A 19318-nucleotide genomic window follows, 5' to 3' on the forward strand; every position below is an offset into this window, starting at 1 on the left:
GTGCATGTGGATTTTACGATGAGCCACGTAGCCAGAGGTATTTTCTGTTTAATCTTAGGTTGTCTTTTGGGTTTACCACAGTTGAGGTTTTAAGATAAGTTGGGCTTTGGTAGGATTGCTCTTCCCACCCTCCTTCCTTTCCCAGCGTCCTTCATCCATCCATCTACCCATCCGGGCACCCGTTCACTCATGCAGTGAATATTCCCCGAGCGCCTGCTGTGTACCTGGCCTCACGCACAGGATGTAGGGGAGAGAGAGGAAGAAGATGCAGTCTCTGCCTTCTGAGGGCTCCCTGTCTCCTGGGGCAGGGACAGGGACCGCGGCAAAGGTGGCTGAGCCTCACAGAGGCCCTGGCACCTTGCCCAGGGCTTGCCATTTGTGCTTAACAATGTTTTGATTTCTTGCTGAGACCCTGGGGTGCCTCAGCCAGGGGCTACTTCTACAGCTGCCTGGAAGGCCCCTGAGGCCCCTCTTCTTGGGAAAAGCGGGCATGAGTCTATAGAATTCATTTTCTCACTCATGGTTTTAGAAGAACCTGGACTTAAACCGTTTCAGACAAGCTGCAGTATATTTATGCTTTTTATGTCCTGTTATGGCAGCTCGATAGATTAATTTTATCTTATGAATTGCATTTTGCCTCCCCAGTGTTTTTATTTTCCCTGTTGTATCTTTGTGTTCTTCTTAGTTGCTTGGCTAAGTTTCAAGCCTATGGTTTTATCTGGTTTTCTTTCTCTTTGTGGATGCCTGTAGCCCAGCCCCACGTGGGAGCAGCCTACCAGGACAGCCTGGGAGAGCAAGAAGGACTCAAAGCCACGCCCTGTGTCTGGAGAGACAAGGAAAGGGACAAGGATCAACAGGCCAGCTGCGAGACCGGTCAGAATTCACCCCCTATGCCTGTTGAACAGCTACTTTGTGCCGGGCACCGTTTGGGGTGTTTTATACAAAAATTATTACTAAGCCCTGCAACAGCCATCCTAGGGCGTCATCACTGTTCCCATGTAACACTTGAGGAGGCTGAGGGGTTTGAGAGTCAAGGTATAGTAGGGTGTCAGAGCTTATAGTCCATTTGTCTGACACTTTTCTACCAGGCAGCGGGCTGGGCTCTGGTGGTTCAGCCTCAGAGGACCCAGGGCCTGCCCTCAGGGGCCTCGCCCTCAGCCAGCCGTCCTCAGCGTCCCTGCAGTGCTGGCTGTTGTTAGGTGTGCACGGTTGGCCTCCTGCTGCCCGGGGGTGGGGTGGACGAGGGGCAAGCCTGAGCTGACACCTGGTTTGGGGGTTTGTCAGGTGGGTCAGTGGGAAAGGTGCAGAGACATGAGCAAGGCCCCAGGCAAGCTGTATCCTTCTTAGAATGATGAAGTATCGCAGACGTACAGATAAGCACAAAGAATAATAACAATATTCATGATCCCATTGAACCACGAACAGATGCTTACATTTTTTCTTTTACTTAGATTCATTTTTCCCTCTTAATTAAAAAAAAAAAAGTCACCTTTAAGGTGGCCCTGATTCACTCTGTAAGAAATCATTGTCTTCAGGATCCTAAATTTGTCATGGGGTGGCCATGGGGAAATGCAATCTCTGGGGAAATACTGAGCTGTGGGCCCTGTTCCCAATGGCGTATGCTTCCCAAGGCCTCCAGTCAGTACACTGAATACGTGGTCACAGGCTTCCGCGTGTTCTGGGCTTTGAGGAGAAAGCCACTCTCCCAGATAATCAAGTGCCCTTTAGCTGAACTGTAGGAAGGTCCAGAACTGCACTGTTTCCTATAATGTAAATAAATGGTCCTGGGGACATCTTTTGATGTCCCGTTCTTGGTTAGTTGGTTGCTAAAGGCTTCTTGACTGATGGGCAGTTTCCCCTTTCCTCTCAAATCCCCATCATTCGTGACCTTTCTTCCTTTTTCTCATTGTGCTTGCCTCTGCCTGAATTTCCTCCCTTTAACTGTTGCCCAGCTGATGCCTCCTCCTTCTGGTCTCTGCTTAAACGTCACTTTCCAGGGAAGGCCTTCCTGAACATTCCCATCTGCCCACCACCACGTTTTGGTCTCATAGCGACTTTGCTCAGTGACTGCCCTCCACGAGGCGGGTACTGCCTGTGACAGCTTCACTGCTGGCTCTTCCTCAGTAGCTCCTGGACAGAAACTTGACTAATGGATGAAGGGGGTGCCACAGTCATTACTGGCCTTCACATCGAGGGTTGAGGACTGTCTTTCCTTGTTATGCCCCCCTGAGATGGGGACCCCAGTTGCAGGAGGGATATATCAGGAGGCAGTATTCAGATGGTTGGACCACCAGGCTCGGACAGGGGGCTCTGCTGCTTACTTGCCCCGAACCTTGGGCAAGTTCTTACCTCTAAACCTCAGTTTCCTGTTTTGTAAAATGGGATTATGAGTGACGCCTCACAGGGTTGTTGTGACGATTAAGTGGACAGCATAGAGCTGGGTGCCTGGGCCAGGTCCCAGCACAGAGTTAACGTGTCCTGATGCCTTGATACACCTGCAGGTTCACACTGTACACTACGGCTTATAATCCTCCATCTCTCACACCCTCTATGCAGTGATTTTTTTTTTTTTTTTTTTTTTTTTTTTTGTGGTATGCGGGCCCCTCACTGTTGTGCCTCTCCCGTTGCGGAGCACAGGCTCTGGACGCGCAGGCTCAGCGGCCATGGCTCACGGGCCCAGCCGCTCCATGGCATGTGGGATCTTCCCGGACCGGGGCACGAACCTGTGTCCCCTGCATCGGCAGGCGGACTCTTAACCACTGCGCCACCAGGGAAGCCCTATGCAGTGATTTTTTAAAATGAAAATATCCTCCTTTGGAACTTTATTGAGGGCTATGGAACAGAGAATGCAAAGCCGCATCGCCATGCTGATGCTGAGCTGTGAGACTTGCCATGTACTGGCCTGGGAGCCTAGAAGTCAGATCCTTGCCTCTGTGAAGTCACAAATTGCTGTAGGTTAGGGACACTTCTCAAGTCAAAATTATGAGTGTCGAGTGTCTGAGTGTGTTTAAGGAGCAGAGTTTAAAGTGGGGGTCCCAGTGTGGACGTGAGGATGACACCTCCCAGTCACAATGAGGGTGTGTGTGTGTGTGTGTGTGTCTAAACAGTCTGTGTCACAAAAGGACACGTGTACAGGGCTTACATTTGTCTTTGCCTCATGATCACATAACGAAAGTCATCAAAACTGATCTTTATTCCCATGCGTGAACATCACTTCTTGCCATGAAATTCCATTATCGTGAGGTTGTTATAGCAAAGATATTTCCTTATCTTGGAGTGTGATTCACTGGAGAAAAGCCTTGTTGAGATTTCTCCCTCTGTGTCTCTTACACTCGTTCAGCCAGCAGGACTTACTGAGTACCTTCTCTGCTCCAGGCCCCATGCCAGACACTGGAGAAACAGGTGAATGACATGGTCTCCACCCTAAAGGACCTCAAGAGATGAGTTTTTCTAACAAATTTTGTGCACTAAAAATGCTCCATCAGGAGTGCTTCCTTGAGGTCACGTAGCACCAGCTTTCTAAAGTAAAAAAGTTTATTTTATGGTATTTGCATCATGAGCAGAGAGACAAGAATGGGCTTAAAGCCATGAGGAGCAGCCGCAGAACCCAGAAATTGGAATATACAGTCTGACAAGGATTTGTATGCGCCTTTCCTTCTGAGAGGTCTCCTAGGTCATCTCATCCAACCCACGTTGCTGCCCTGGCAGTGTTTCCCCAAGTCCACAAGGCTTTGTTCGCGAGCCTCCTGTGATAGGCGTTCTCTTCCATCTTTGAACACTTTCAGGGAAGCAAAGGATATTCGTATCAGTTGGTCTCCTTCGCTGCTGTGTGCCAGACACTGTTAGCCTTTTTGCGGGTATTGTCCCGTTTGATCCTGAAAACAAAACAGAAGCCTTAGGCTTCGCCGTAATTGATGTTCTCTCCATTTTGCAAATGAAGCTACTGAGGCTCAGAGAGGCTAAGTCACTTGCCTAAGGTCACGCAGCTAGTAAGCGGCAGAGCCAGAGTTTGAAACCAGATCCGTTGGATTTCAGAGATGGGTTTTTCTACTATATTCTGCTGCTGCTTAAGTATTCAAACCACTCCTTGTATTGAGCTGAGCTTTCCCTGGACAGCAGGCATTGTGGTATGTGGTTAAGGACAGAAGCTCTAGACTCAGGCCCGACCTTGAAACCTCACAACAGGCACATAAGACATCTCTTTGGGGAAACTGAGGCTCTGGGCAGTGAGTTACTTGCCTAACGCTGTGCAGCCAGCGAGTAGCAAAGCTGGGTATGTGCCCCCTTCTCTTTGGCTTCAAAGCTGCATATTCTTTCTGCAGTACCATTCTGCCTCCCACAGGAGTTGGGCCACATACCTGGGGATTTAAACTAGCTGTAAGGAGGTATTTCCTGGTAGGATTGTGAGTCAGTGAAACAGCTCGCTACAGGGGACATCACGGCATCTCCGGAAACTTGTCGATGTGGAGATGAGAGGACGACTCTCATCTGCTATGGACTTTAGAATTACTGGGTTTTGATGTTCCTTCACTCATTCCCCAGTAGTTTTTCAGCCCTTCATTGACACCAGGTCTGGGCTGGGTACTGAACAAGGCACTGAGAATGGGAAGATGTAAGGCCAGTCCCTGCTGGGAAGGAACTTGCCGTCCAGTGAGGGAGAGAGGAACCCAAGTAACTAAGTGCTGTGTAAATAAATGAATAAGCCAATGGTCAGTCATATGCCAGCACTGAGCACGTGGTACGTCTGTCTTGGGTGTTATGTATAAGGTGCTATGGAAGCACAGAGGGGAGTGACTGTTTTGCATAGCTTGGAGATGGGCTTGCAGAGGAGAGAAAATCAGGTCTAGGTGCTGAAGGATGAGGAGTTCACTGAGGAGGAGTTAAGGAGGGAGCCAGGCGTATTCCAGGCAGGGAAACAGCACGTGCAAAAGCACGGAGGCATGAGCAGCCTGGTGTGTGCAGGGAATTATGGTTAATTTAGTAGGGACTCTCCATAGGTGGTGCCAGGGGATGTTCCTGAAAAGGTTGCCTGGAAGTAGATCAAGCAGGGTCTCAGATGCCGTGAGAAAAAGTTTCGATTTAGGTGGGAGTTGGTGGTTATCGTGGTTGAATTCACTTTTTAGAACAGTCACTCTGAGGAAGAGGATGGATTGAGAGGGAAGAGGGAAGGCCAAGAGCCCGAGGGGCTTGGTGGGAGGCTCCCGCGGTGGTTTCTGCTTGGCGGTGGCTGTGAGGAAGGACCGAGGGGATGGATTTCAGCGGTGGGGATGGAGACACCGACATGAATGTGTTTTGATTTTCAGACTCCGAAATTTACCAGCCTGATGACCTTGCCATCTTTCCACCATGCGAAGAGAATACTTCTGAAGATTTTCCAGGCCCCACTTCCGTAGCTACATACTTGAGTCCTAAGAGTCCGTTTTCCGCTAAAGTCACTGTGGTTGAGACTGATCAGCTGGAGAACGGCGATACCTCAAATGATAAAGAAACCTTAAAACGGAAAATCTGTGACTTGGAAACCGAGCTCGAGGTCTACCGGAACTTCATGATGCAGCTTCAAAAGCACTCCCAGTTCAGTGAGGCCATCATCACAGTTTTGTGTGGGAGAGAAGGGGCCCAGGACGGCTTGAACAAGTCCAAGGGCAGTACCGATGAAGAAGAAATGACCTTTTCAGGTTTGCACCAAGTACGTTATGTGAAACACATGAAAATCCTCCACGCGCTGGCCCCAGAGATGATTGACGGCAGGGCGCTGGAGAGCCTCAGACTGCAGCTGGTGGACCAGGAATATGAGCTGCAGAAGGAGAAGAATTTGAACATGGAACTTTTCGGTGAAATCCGTAACCTGCAGAATAAGTTCAGAGATCTCTCACTCTCAAGGTATGTCCCACCTGTCTTCTCCCAGGTTTAAGCCTGCAGTTCCCCAACTTGCCACTAGGTTGGCGCCCCTGAGCTAAAAGGGAATGCTGCCCTGTGATGGGGGTCCGGTGTGTGCTGGGGAAGGCTTGAAGGCACCGTTAAGGCAGCTATGCCTGCGGGGAAGGGACATGTGAGGCCACAAGGAACAGTGGCTGTGCACATACTAGTCTGTGTCTTCTGAAATTGGCCAAGCAGGTTTTGCCCTCCTCAGGCTGGGGACTCGGGGTTAAAGGTTTTATACCAGTCACCTGGTGAGTTATAGTAAGTTTGCCGAACGGCAGTGTTTACCCCTGACCCTGTTAATGGCTTTTACTGTGCTGGCGGTGGGGGGGTGAGGTGGAGGGGTTCGGCGGGGAGAGGGCGGTGCTGAAACTGATGTCCTAGGCAGGGTGGGAGGAAAGTAAATCCTGGCCACATCTGTACCCTTCAAGGTCATCTTAGAGACATAAGCCTGTGTTGAAAGAGAAGAATCCTCAGGTCACGAAGATACGTTTTACGGGCATAGATATATACAGTTTTGCTTCACGAGCTTCGACAAACATGGGCTCATTTGTAAAGCTGACCTTCATTTGACACTAATTTGAGACAAACACATTGTTCTGAATTGGCAGGAGCCAGAGTGCATGTTTCATGACCTCCCAGACCGTGTGCTTGAGGGCAGCTGGTATTTAGTGAGAGGTAGTTGGGTCAGACCCCTGGTGAGGCACTTTTCTTACTTAACCCTCACAGTCACCTGAGAACGAGGTGTTCTTTTTTTTTTTTTTTTTTTTTTTTTGCGGTACGCGGGCCTCTCACTGTTGTGGCCTCTCCTGTTGTGGAGCACAGGCTCCGGACGCACAGGCTCAGTGGCCATGGCTCACGGGCCCAGCCGCTCCGCGGCATGTGGGATCTTCCTGGACCGGGGCACAAACCCGCGTCCCCTGCATAGGCAGGCTGACTCTCAACGACTGCGCCACCAGGGAAGCCCAGAACGAGTTGTTCTTAAACTGTGTGTTTGTAGGTGAGGAAATGGGGCCCCAGAGAGGCTGCCGTGACTGAGAAGGTGGCCTGGGAGGGTTCGCAGAGCCAGCTGGTCCGGTCCACAGTACCCTGTGCTGATGCTCGGGGTCTTTCTCGTCCATTAAACCGGCCCCACCTGCAGTGCTGCTGACACGTGATCTCTCTGTGCTTACGTGGGGTTGAAGGTGGTTGCCAGTCATCGTTTCAGGGAACGGGGAACATGGCGAACGGAAGGGTCAGGGTCTCTGGCAAACCACTCTGTGGCCAGCTTCCTGCGCCCACAGTTGGTAAGGAAGACAGAGCCATGCTTCCTGAACTTGCGTTTTTCTCAGTGCCGACTAATACTTGTGGGCTCACATAGGGAAAGACGGATGTGGCATCAGGAGGCGGTGTTGTATGGACAGAGTTGGGCTTTTTTTTTTTTTAACACCTTTATTGGAGCATAATTGCTTTACAGTGTTGTGTTAGTTGCTGCTGTATAACAAAGTGAATCAGCTATACGTATACATATATCCCCATATCCCCACCCTCTTGCGTCTCCCTCCCACCCTCCCTATCCCACTCCTCTGGGTGGTCACAAAGCACCGAGCTGATCTCCCTGTGCTATGCGGCTGCTTCCCACTAGCTGTCTGTTTTACATTTGGTAGTGTATATATGTCCATGCCACTCTCTCACTGCATCACAGCTTACCCTTGCCCCTCCCCGTGTCCTCAGATCCATTCTCTACGTCTGCGTCTTTATTCCTGTCCTGCCCCTAGGTTCGTCAGAACCATTATTTTTTTAGATTCCATATATATGTGTTAGCATACAGTATTTGTTTTTCTCTTTCTGACTTACTTCACTCTGTATGACAGACTCTAGGTCCATCCCCCTCACTGCAAATAACAGAGTTGGGCTTTGAAGGCAGAGCTGTGTTTGAGTGAGAAGTCTTCACTGTTTAACCAACCTGCCATCTCCAAGAGACAGTTTCCTCTCCTGTAAACGGGGTGTTCATACAGTTGTTGCGAGATTGAGAGGAACAGATAACTTATAAAAAAACACTTAATTCAGTGGCTGACAGGTCGTAGACCCTCCGTAAATGGTAGTTAGGATTATGATTATCCTCTGACCTTTCACGTGAGAGGAGAGAGTCCTGTTTTTGTTTTCCTGCCTTACAGTTTCTTTTCTGTCCTTCGTGAGAATTTGTGCTGGGTCCCCTGACCCTTGGAGCACTCGTTTCTACAATTCGGAGTAGTATTTTTGAAGAGTGAGTGCAAACTGATTGTTCTCCTGAGTTCTTGCCAATCTGTACTTTAATTGGGGGCTTCGTAAGGTTAAAAATATTGCAGAACAGCCTTTGTTCCAGCATTTGTTGGCTGTTTTGAAATCGAAGGAGGAGTGACCTTGTACAGTTGCAATTTTTCCAGAAGTATAGATACTTGCATAGCTGCAGGCTTTTCAAAATTGTGCTTTGTCATTTCTCCAATTAGTGTTCAAGTCATGGAAATTCAATTCTAAAGCGGTCCAAGCATTTTCTTTTCCCTCCTTTTATCAGATATGATTCATTAGTTCAGGCCCAAGCCAGGGAGCTCTCCCTTCAACGACAGCAGATTAAGGACAGCCACGGCATCTGTGTCGTTTATCGTCGGCACATGAACGCCATGATCAAGGCCTTTGAGGAGCTGCTGCAGGCCAGCGACGTGGATTGCCGTGTGGCCGAGGGTTTCCAGGAGCAGCTGAATCAGTGCGCAGAGCTGCTGAAGCAGTTGGAAAATCTGTTTCTCAAGGGTAAGTGGGGCGAGGGACTGCGGATCTTAAGACCCATCAGGAATTGATCCAGGACTTCTTGGAGGGGCCCAGGAGGAACGGACTCCTTGGCCTCACCTTTCGCCCCTCGGCCCTGATGAGATGATGGCAGAGCCCCACCGCCCGCTGCTTCCTTCTGGTGGCTGCTTCTTCCTGGTGGCCACTTCTGCGTGGTTGGCAGTCTACAGTGTTCCAAACCTGGGGTCCAGTGGAGGGGCCTCGGGGGCCAGGCTGGTGAGGCGTGGCCACGTGGTTGCCAGTTCCTCCAAATTTTCAAGAGAAGATGGAAACCAGGGTTTGGCAGGTAAAGACTTGTGGATTTTAAATGTTGGCAGCAACAAACAAAACAAACAAACAAGAAAACCCAAACTTTCATTGGTTAACAACATATTCAGGGGCCAGAGGTGGTCAGAGAAAGGATGAAAGAAAACGTTTGCTACGTGCTAGGTACTTGAATAGATGTTATCGCATTACAATTAAAAAATAATAATTTGCATTTTGTTTGAGATCTCAACAAAGATCTCCCTTATACCTTCATCCAGCTTCATCTGTTTTGTCATGCTTCCTCTCTCATTCTCTTTTTCTCTCTAGATAGATACACACATACATATATACCCACACACACACATTACTGATAATCTTTCCTAACCCTCTGAGAGTGGTTGCGGTTGCTCCTTCTTCCTTGGGGAATCTCATCCTCCCTTGGCTCCTAAGAAGACACCATTCAGAGTCAGTACTCCCGCCCACCCCACTGGCTGCCCCTTTGAAGCCCTGCCTTCAGCGCCGGTTCCAGATCTGAGCGGGTTTCCCCTTCCCTGCCGCCACGGCTCCAGCTGGCTGCCATCACCTCGCCTGGGTGGTTGTGGTCCTCTCCTCTAGCCTCTGTGCTTCCACCCTTGTCCCACAGCGGTCCGTTCTCACTGTAGCCAGAGTGTCCTTCACAAAGTGTAAGTCAGGTCATGACCGCTCTCTGCTCAGCATCAAAGGCTTTCCTTTGTGAGTCATGAGGGTCAAGTTAAATCATGGACGTGAGGCCTTGGCAGAGTGCGTGGCTCGGTGCATGGCCCTGGAGTCCTGAGTGCTTACTCGCATCTGTACTTGTGAGCCTGGGGGCTTCATCCTCAGAGCAACTTGATTTATGTGAGGAACTTGGCCTTAACAGAGGGAGGTCAGTTGCTCAAAGTCACAACTGACATGGCAGAACCTGGATTTGACCTCAGTCTTCATACATCCACACAGATGGGTCATGAGGGTCCACGTGTGTTCAGTGTGATGCCAAGATAGAACGTGGGAGTAGTTTGGCCTTCTGGGCCCGGGGAATGTTTTTCCTCCATTTTTAAGAAGGGCCTAACCGCTTAGGTGCGTCACAGGCTGATTTTCTAGTACCAGCTCCCGGGACCTCTGACACAGGAGCATTTGGCTTTTTCCAGCTTTATGAAATCTACTTTTTTTCTGGCTAAGGTTTTCCAAATAAGCTAGTTTCCATTTTATTATTGGAGGGATAAGTGGGTCCTCAAGAGAGAGCTGTGTCTTCCTGGCCCGAGGCATTTTCCATCTGTCTCTTTTCTTCCTACAGGCCCTCAACCTGGGAGTGGGAGGCTGAGAGAGACTGCCTCTGGCACCAGATGCCCTCCCTCCCTCATCCACCCTCCTCCCCTTGATTTATTTTTTAGTTATTTACCTTGACAAGCCCAGGGAGATCTCACTTCTTGTTTCCTATGGGTCTGGAAGCAGAAGCATTTCGGGCTTAGCAGACAACACAAACACAGAACCTAATTCTCTTCTACAAAAGGCATAGAAGTCTCAGGATCCTCACTACAGCAACTCTTTTTCTTAGAGAATAAAATGTAACAGAGGTGGGTCTTTCTGGGATGCCATCTGAAGAGTCTGGCTCCTGGATTATGAAATGAGCTTACCATAAAGTCATTTTATATTTGAGGTAGTTGCATAGCATGAGTTCTTAAAAAATTTAAATGTAGCCCTTTTTTTTTTATTAATACAAAACGGTACATGTTTATTGTGGGATAGCAGATAAGCGAATACTCCCATAATTTTATCATTTATACAGCAAAACATGAACACCCTGGAGTGTATACTTTCCAGACCTTTTTTATACGTGTGTGTATTTTTGGTGGAAGTAGGACGATTTGCAACCTCTCCCTTTGTTCAATTATAGATAATAAATGTTAATCTACGTTGTAGGTTTTAGTGGCTGCAGAGCATTCTTTTGTATGAATGTACCATAATTAATCATTCCCCATTAGATGGATATTTAGGTCGTTTCCAGTTTGGGGCTATGACAAAGGACAGTGGATTGGAATCTTTGTGCATATCCTTGCTATTTCCTTAATGATATTTAATTGGTAGAACCCAAGAAGTAGGATGGTAGCGTGCTTTCTTAATGCTGGTAAGGATTAGAGCTGGGATTCTTGCCTCGCTCCATAGACTAGGTAGGGAGTTCACTAGGGGTCTGGAGCCCTGCTCCAGGTTTTGTGAGTGTGGGTGTTTTTCTGGGGTGATAGTCTATAAATTTTAGATTCTCAAAGCGGGTTGAGACCCCAAATAGATCAAGGACTGGTGTTGCAGTCCCAGGTTTTCCACTGTATCCTTGTCCGTGGTGCCTCCTGAGAGCAGTAGCATGAATCAGGAGGGCCGTGTTTTTGTCTTCAGGTATTTTTGAATGAGTGCCGAGGAGGAAGATGGTGAGGTAGTCCCTGTCCTCAGAGAGCTCACCGTGTGTGCCAGGGTTTAGCCACATGAGTAGAAGCCAGTGCTGGGATCCCTTCCCTTGGTGCTCCTTTGCCACAGGGGTGAACCCGAAACATCCATTTCTTTTTTTTTTTAATTAATTTTTATTGGAGTATAGTTGCTTTACAGTGCTGTATTAGTTTCACGTGTACAGCAAAGTGAATCAGTTATGCATATACATATATCCACTCTCTTCTGGACCAAAGCATCCATTTCTTTCAAAGGCTTCCACGGTCTGCCTTTTCCAGCCCTCTAACCTCGGAATGATAATGATGATTATGAAGGAGAACCAATGAGGAGGGCTGGTCTTACTGTGTGCCAGGCATTGTTCTCAGCCTACTATTTAATATCCTAATTTAATAATGAGGAACAGAGAGGTTAATTTACTTGCTCAAGGTCACACAGGAAGTGGCCGACTTTGGATTTGAGCCCAGGCAGCTTGTTTTTACAGCCTAACCTGACCCGCATGAGGTCATGCCCCTCACACTCCTGTCAAATTGGGTGTCCTTGTCAACAATTTCCGTGGGCCTGGCTTTGCATTTCCCCACTTCTGGGACTTTGTTCAAATCAGTCCTTTTCTAAAAGGCTTTTACTCCCTCTCCACTTCTAGAAATTCTGCCCGTCCTCCAGGAAGCTTCCTTTGTTCACTTCAAGTGAAAGCAAACCTATTCATTTTCTTTGTTGCTGGATTAGTTGTAGCTCGCATATGGCATCACTTCTGGCCTTGTGATGGGGGCCATGTGATGGGGTGGAGAGAACAGAATCTTTGGAACCAGACAGGCCTGAGTTCAAATCCCACCTCTGTGGTTAAGGGTCAGATTTCCTCTGTGAGGTAATAGTGCCTGTCTGGCAGAGTTATTGGTGAGGATTGAGATTATTAAAGCATCTGGTGTCCTCCTGGCCAGTAGTGGGAGCTCAGGCGGTGACAGCACTGATTTCTTGTGGGCATATTTTATTTCTTCAGAGCGTAAGCTCCTGGAAGGTGGGGGCCTGGTCTTGTCCTGGCCTCCCAGCCTGGGAAGGGACCAGACAAGTAGTGCCCCGTCAGGATTTGATGCTGCTGCTGGGAGTTTTATGTGGTATGGACTGGCTCTGGTCCATACTACATAAACCTTGGATGAAATGTGGTCTGCCTCTGTCTGGCCCACATAGTTGAGCTTGGAGGGAGGGCACTGTGGACTCTGAAGGGAGGCTTCCAGGAGGAAAGGATATTGGAGCTCAGTCTTCCACACTGGGAGGATTCACAGCTGGTGGGAAAGGGTGTCTCAGGAGTGGTGATGGGGCGTGCAGGCTCTGGTTAGCTATGTGAGCCAGGCTGTCCAATGCAATGGGAGGACTTTCTCTCCTGAGTATCTGTGGAATCTGCCCTCCACACAGCACCTTAGCTGCTTCTTACCTTTATAAAGCAGTTCTTTCCTGCCTGAAAGATCTAGATCAGTTGTCGCCTCCTGTGAGTCCTCTGATGGTCCAGGCTGGATCGTGCTTGTCTCCTCTGTGGGTCCTCCCCCAGCATCCGATGCTGCCTCTGTCACAGCGCTGCCGTGTAGTTGTCTTTTGGGTCCACCGTCCCCACTCAGCTGTGAACTCACTGGGGCGGGCCCCTCATTCATCTCTGTATCCTCAGTATCGGGCACAGGCACCCGGGAGGGGGACTGTCAATATTTAATATGAATTACCAGTGAGATGGAAAGGAAGAAGCATTTGGGTCATGTAGGAGATGCCAGGCTCTGATATTTGAACTTAATTTTGTACGATTGATGGGCTTTGACCTAGACCTAGGGAGTGCCATTTCAAAAGAGGCTTCTTACGTGGTGGCCGAGTACAGAGGGGTCAGTGAGGGGAGGGGACTGAAGGCGGGTCCATCAGTTACAAGCCTGTCCTGCATCGTGATTCTCGTGCTTGTTCAGCTACGTATCGGATAACTAGATGTCTCTTTATCTGGAAAGATGAAACCCCCCCACTGCCACATACTCCACAGCTTTTTAGGTGTAGCAATAAGATTTGCCTGAGAGGTGGGAGAGTGTTTCCATGACGTGCTTCCTAAGCTTCTGGAATAGCCTGACAGATGGTACCCTGTCACCTGTGTGAAGGCAGATTCCACCAAGAAATTCAATGCATCAGTGGTACTGACGATCTCCCTATGAGTCCCACAATAACAATTTGCCACTTGGTTTTCAAGAACTTTGTGGTGGAAGTGAAACGAGTGGAGTACAATTGTTGAGTCCTTACAAGCTCCCCAGAGCATCTCTGGTTTGAAGAAGGGGAGCCCAGGGTTGCTGGTGGCATCCGGGTCATGGACTCCTTCTGTGGTCGTGGACTTAGTTAGGAATCGAGGAGAGGTTTTGCTGGTTTTAAGATGAGTTTACGGTTAGGTGAGCCAGAGTGCTTGAAGCCTGTGCTGGGCCAGTTGTAATCCCTGAGGCACGTGCCTCTAAAGGACGCTGGTAAATGTGAAGCAGATGTCGCGTTATTGCTTGCCTGGCTAGTACGTGTAGAGCCCTGAGCTCTTTGGAAGGCTAGGCTGGGGCAGACGGCCCATCCTTAGGGTCTAAGGGCCAAAATCGTATCATTAACTGAACATTAGTAAGCAGCCCTGTGCAGGTGTGAGAGGAAAACGCCAAGTGAGTTCTTCTAAGATATGCTCATCCATGCCCTTTCATGTGGGACTTGGAATGTCAGGGTCTTAGAATCTGACCAGTCAGGGGTATCAGATGTAGATTCCCCCCTTGAGATGGGATGCAGGGGACAGAGAGGGGGAGCCCTTGAGAGCATCCCCTGGGGTGGAGGCCTGTCCACCTCTCCTTACCTCTTGGGGAGTCCAGATATCACACCAGTTTCGGTCATGATGGAACCGGAGGATGGAGATATGGATTTGTGGTGGGGCACGTGTGAGAATGTCTCCATTGACCTTGCTTCACCGAAGCAGTAAAGTAGGTGAGAGTGGGAAGTGGGGAGAATGGGAGAGTGGGAACATTCAACCTCCTGGATTTCATGTCTTTACCTTCAAACGGAGATCTGGACACTGTGCCCGTAGGGTTGTTGTGAGGCCTGAAGGAGACGGTGGCTACCGAGGAACCGCCCTCAGCACCCATTCCCGGAGCCCGTGCGCCCTGCATGGTGCTGGTGCCCAGGGCCCGGCCCGGTGGGTGGAGAGGGAGCCCTGGCAGCCACCCAGCCAGCCTGGGGAGCTTGTGGGTGGGAACCACAAGATACAGAGCAGATGTGCGTGTCTCCCGTGATCTTTTCTTCCGCACTGTGGTGTTTGAGAACTTTTCCTTTTATGAGTAGTTTTGAAAATGGTACGTGTGGGTGCAGTTTAATTATAGCCTCATCTTTCCAGCGCTGCCGTAGGAGGCTTGTTTTTCCTTTAGCCACGCGTTCGTTTCTTCATCGAGCTCCTCCCCGTCTGCAGTTTCCAGCGTTCTGAAGTATCTTTAAACTAAAGTTGTTCATCTCTGAAATCTGGGCTCACGTGTTCCTTTCAAACAGCGCATGATGACACGCAGGGGGCGCAGAGCATTGTCCCCGACTGCGTTCTGAGCCACTTATTTTGTTTTCTTTTGTCATTGCTTCTAGTCATTCCCCCTGCTGCAGGCACCAGCTTTTTTAGCTGCACTCACGGCCTCCTTGTCCTAGGAATCCCACTTCAGAGAGCCTTTCTGGAGGAGATAGTTTCAGTGTAGATAGAGCTGTATGCACAAAGATGTTTATTTTATTTTTTTTTTAAGTGAAAAATTGGTGAGGTCCTAGACATCAGCTAGGGAACTGGCAGAAACTGGTCCATGTCCACCTCCAAGGGAATATTCATGTACTCATTAAACACACCGTTACTAAGGCAAATTTGGTAAGTGAAATGCTCATAATAGTGAAATGCTCATAATAAAGGCCAAAGTGAAAAATTAAGTCGTAATACAGTATCACCCATGTCAAAATGCGTGGAAGAAAGAATGGAAGGAAAGCCAGTAACACGTCTGTGGTGGGTACCTGGAGGGTAGCGATCTTCTTTCTCTTGATTCTGTTACCCGTTTCCTGTAACAAGCCTGTACTCTGTTCGTATCAGAGTTTTAGAGAAGGAAGAAGAGCCTGCCCCCAGCAGCGCCTTTGTGATTGCTTCCTAGATTCAGTGCTGCCACCTTCCTCCTGGAACTAGCGCCAGAGCAGTGATAAAGGAGGAGTCTAGAGTCTGAGTGGTATTCTTGGTAATCCTACTTTAAATATCCAGGACTGTTATGAAGAGTGTTTAAACATTTGTTTAAACAAATGGATGAGGAAGAAATTATTAAGGAGCACTTTTTTTTTTTTTAATGTTTTCCTTCTTGATGTTATCTCTGCTTCCAGGAAATTCAGTTGAAGTGGAAACGAACACCCAGAAAGAACTGAGAGAGAGGTGAGTGTGTGGCATTTTGGTAAGAAGACGTTATGGGGTAGGTTTGTCTGCCAGCGTTTTGAGTGTTCTCCCTCCTGTTCTATTAGTTTCCTGCGTCTTGTAAATAAAGCCAAAACACCTGTGAAACTGACAATGGTCATACAAAACCAGAAGTTCATGCCGTATGTCCTGCAGCCTTCATTCATTTGCGTTAGGTTGCCCTTGGCGTTTCTGTCGGGTGATTTGACCCAGATGACACATTCCTTCCGTTGGCTCCTGGATACTTGCAGGATGCATTCCAGACTCCTGAGCCTGACCCATCTTTCCTTTTCATCATGTACCCCATGCTTCGGTCTTAATCTTACTTTTGATTGTCCTCCAGACCATGCCTGTACACAAGCGGTACACTCTGCCTTCTTCCTCTTGTAATGTAAAAATCCGTCTTCAGAGTCAGTTCACATGGAAACGGACCTTGCTCTCCCTGCCACCCCCGTCTCTCCACTGCGTCCCAGCATCAGTGATCCTTCCTATAGCACTTGGCACATAATTACACTAGAGCACTTACCACATGGTAGTATAATATTTTCGGCATTTATCTTTCCGTGCCCAGGATTCCTTGAAAGAGGTAAGGAGACAGCATTAACTAGGTGTGGTGTGTGCCAGCTCCTGCCCTGGGCGTTCACATCCATTATTTCTGACCCTATAAGGGGAGCATGATTGTTCCCAGTTTAGGAGGAGGAGCCTGAGGGTCAGAGTCGCATACTTGCCATTAAGAGGCAGAAGTGGGATTTGAACTTGAACCTGTTATACTCCAACACCTGGGCTCTTATTGTTATTTCACGTTGCCTTTTGAGGGCAAAGACTTCTTTAATATCTGCACACCTGCTCTAGCCCCAGCTATCTGGCATGTGGTTGGAATTTTTAAAAAATGTTCATGGAATAAATGGATTGCAAGCACTCTTAGCTTCCCTCTGTGGCCAACTGGAAACATCAAGGCCTTGCCCTGCGCTGTTGACTTGTTCAAGGTTCTGACTGTCGTTAGTGCCACTGATGTTTCCCTCATCTTTGGAGCTGCGACCCTTTGGACTCCTGGCGGCAAAATAAAGAAATAAAGACCAGTCTGGGGCACAGAGTTTTAGATTTTACTGGCATCATGAAGGCCACCAGCATCATTAGAGTGAGCAGGCAGGGAGGTATCACAGCTCACTGGAGGACATTTTAATCAGGGCTTCTGTAAGTTTAGAAGAAACTTTCCTCTCCCACTGCAGTATTCTCAAGGCCTCTCCCAGTTCAACCCTCCACTTCCGTCCTGATCATAACGGTGGGGCATGTCCCACCGGCAGGCTGCGGAGAGGGCAGTAAGGGCCTCCCCGAGTGGAGATAGTCTTCGCTGAGATCTGAAGCATGAGGCTCCGGAGCGTGGCTTGTTGGAAGAGTGTCCCCCCTCGAGGTGACGGAGACACGACCCCTTTGAGCTGCGTGGCTGGTGCATGGAACGTGAGGCTAGAGAGGCAGGCAGGGCTGCTTTGGGCTGGTCCTCAGATACTGCATTAAGAGCCCAAATCCTGTTCTACAGGAAGAGGGGAGTCTTTGAAGGAGAGTAAGCTGGGACTAGACATGATCAGATTGGCCATTTTGAAAGCCGACTGTGGTTGCTTCGAGAATGGCAGGGAGCCTCTTTTGGCCTTCCTCAGCCACGTGCCACCCTTCCCTTTCTGGCAGGTTTGTTTCTGTTCCTTCTGTTCTGCTGTTTTCAGCTGTAGGCTTAGTGCTCACGCTAATTAAATGGGTGCCCTCGGCCCCTTCTGCACTTTGCAAGGCAGCAGTAAGTCATCGCATCCATCACGCTGTCTGAGCACAGTTGCATCTGCTGTTTACCTGTTAATGAATGCGTTGCAGTTTTAGAGTCCTTTGCTCTTGTCTGAGCACATGAATAATGAAACCAGAAGTAATAGGAAAAAGTGGGAGAAAAAAGAGCTTAAATTAAGGAGCTTATCTGTAATAGGGATTCACGTGGGCTTTTCACAGAGTTCAGGGTGGTTTTCCTCCCGGCTTAGGTGGCCCTTGGGAAATACAGGTCACTAACCAGATGATTGCCTCAATGGTGATACCGGAATCTGCTTGCGGACCGTGAGGGTTTTGAGGTTTTTAAACCCGTAAGTCCACCTCGTGGGTTTGGGTTGGCCCCCCACATTCTCCTGGGGCCTTGGAGCCAGACAGACGTGGATTCAGATGTGTGCTCTGCTACGTACAAGCTGTGAGACCGCTGGCAAGGTTCTGATGCGCCTCCGTCCCCGCAGCTCTAAATGAGGATGGTCCTCCCTACCTCAGAGGGATTCTGTGAGGACCAAGGAGGACAGTCTGTGTAAAATGCCTGGTGCAGAGTGGCCAGTTGATAAGCAGCTGCCACTGACTCACGCCCTCTCTCAGGGTCCTTCCACTACCAGCCAGACGGTGGCTCCCTCTCCTTCACTGGCTCCAAATCAAGCCCATTGAGCCCTTTTTCTGTTTGTTTTTAGAATATCCTTGTTGAAAAATGCTCTAGGGAAACAAAAAGCCTCCAGAACACCATTGCAAATATGGGTAAATTACAAAGAGCCAGTCATCTTAAGTGTTCTTAAGTCATGTTCCTGGTTTGGGATCTCAGTGTGGAAAACGATTTCTCTTTCAATCCCAATGGTCAAGGATTGAGGAAGACAACTTAAGCTACCAACACATTCTCCCTGAGTCTCCTGCGCCCTCAGCCTCACGCGCGCCGTCCGACTGTCACATGCTGTCCGACTGTGAAATGTCCGAGAAGTCCTCCTTCTCACGAGACCAGAAGCAAGACAGCGAGACCGAGAAGACTTCGGTCCTGGCAAACAACGTTTCTCAAGGTAAGCCAAGCTTCACTGAGCGTCGTAAACCTAGCCAAAGTTTCCTGCTTTGAACGATAATTTGCTGTCCTGCCTTCGCACTAAAGCAGAGTATAGTGACATTTGAATAGTTACCAGGTGAGAGGAGATCCTGCGAGGGCCCAGGCCCATTGTTCAGAGTATCATTTATCACCGGGGAAAGCTACGGTTGTTGAAAGTGTTGGAGATTGGGAAAAAGTCATTTTTATTTTTTAATGATGACGTGTTATATGACTTGCCGTTCCTTATCTGGCAGGCTGGAAAGCACTGGGGTTATGGATCAGGTCTGGGTCTGGTCCATTTCTTGCTGTCTCTTTCAAGCTCTTCCTAAGGTGGTGTCACTTTGAGGACCGTTGCTTTGAACTGTACAGGGGCCCGAGAGTACCTAACCCCCTGTTTGGAGATTTTGAATTCAGTAAATCTGCTGTGTTTCTCTTTAGTGTGACCCTCGGCCCTTTCCGTCAGCCCCTTGTCCTGCCTCTGGGCATGGAGCCGTGGGCTCAGTTGGCAGAATCAGCCTCCTGTGACCCCACCTGCCTCTGAGCTCCCCTTTACCCCTTCTGTGTTTGCAGTCTTGATTGCCTCCTGTTGGGCGTTAGGTAGGGTT

General features: G+C 49.0%; 1 protein-coding gene across 4 annotated transcripts in view; it reads left to right on the plus strand.

The window, feature by feature from the left end:
* CDK5RAP2 (CDK5 regulatory subunit associated protein 2) overlaps positions 1-19318 on the plus strand; it is a 183996-nt gene that overhangs the window by 135503 nt on the left and 29175 nt on the right. For 2 of the 4 annotated variants that reach the window (XM_082619449.1, XM_082619448.1), the window contains exons 23-27: positions 751-873; positions 5304-5880; positions 8453-8685; positions 15790-15838; positions 18503-18693. In XM_082619449.1, coding sequence (XP_082475575.1) covers positions 751-873; positions 5304-5880; positions 8453-8685; positions 15790-15838; positions 18503-18693 — 1173 coding nt within the window. The remainder of the gene's footprint in view (positions 1-750; positions 874-5303; positions 5881-8452; positions 8686-15789; positions 15839-18502; positions 18694-19318) is intronic. The other 2 variants (XM_082619451.1, XM_082619450.1) reach the window with 1 other exon arrangement.

The sequence above is a fragment of the Mesoplodon mirus genome, assembly GCF_964341445.2.
Source record: "Mesoplodon mirus genome assembly, chromosome: 1".
Classification (NCBI taxonomy): domain Eukaryota; kingdom Metazoa; phylum Chordata; class Mammalia; order Artiodactyla; family Ziphiidae; genus Mesoplodon; species Mesoplodon mirus.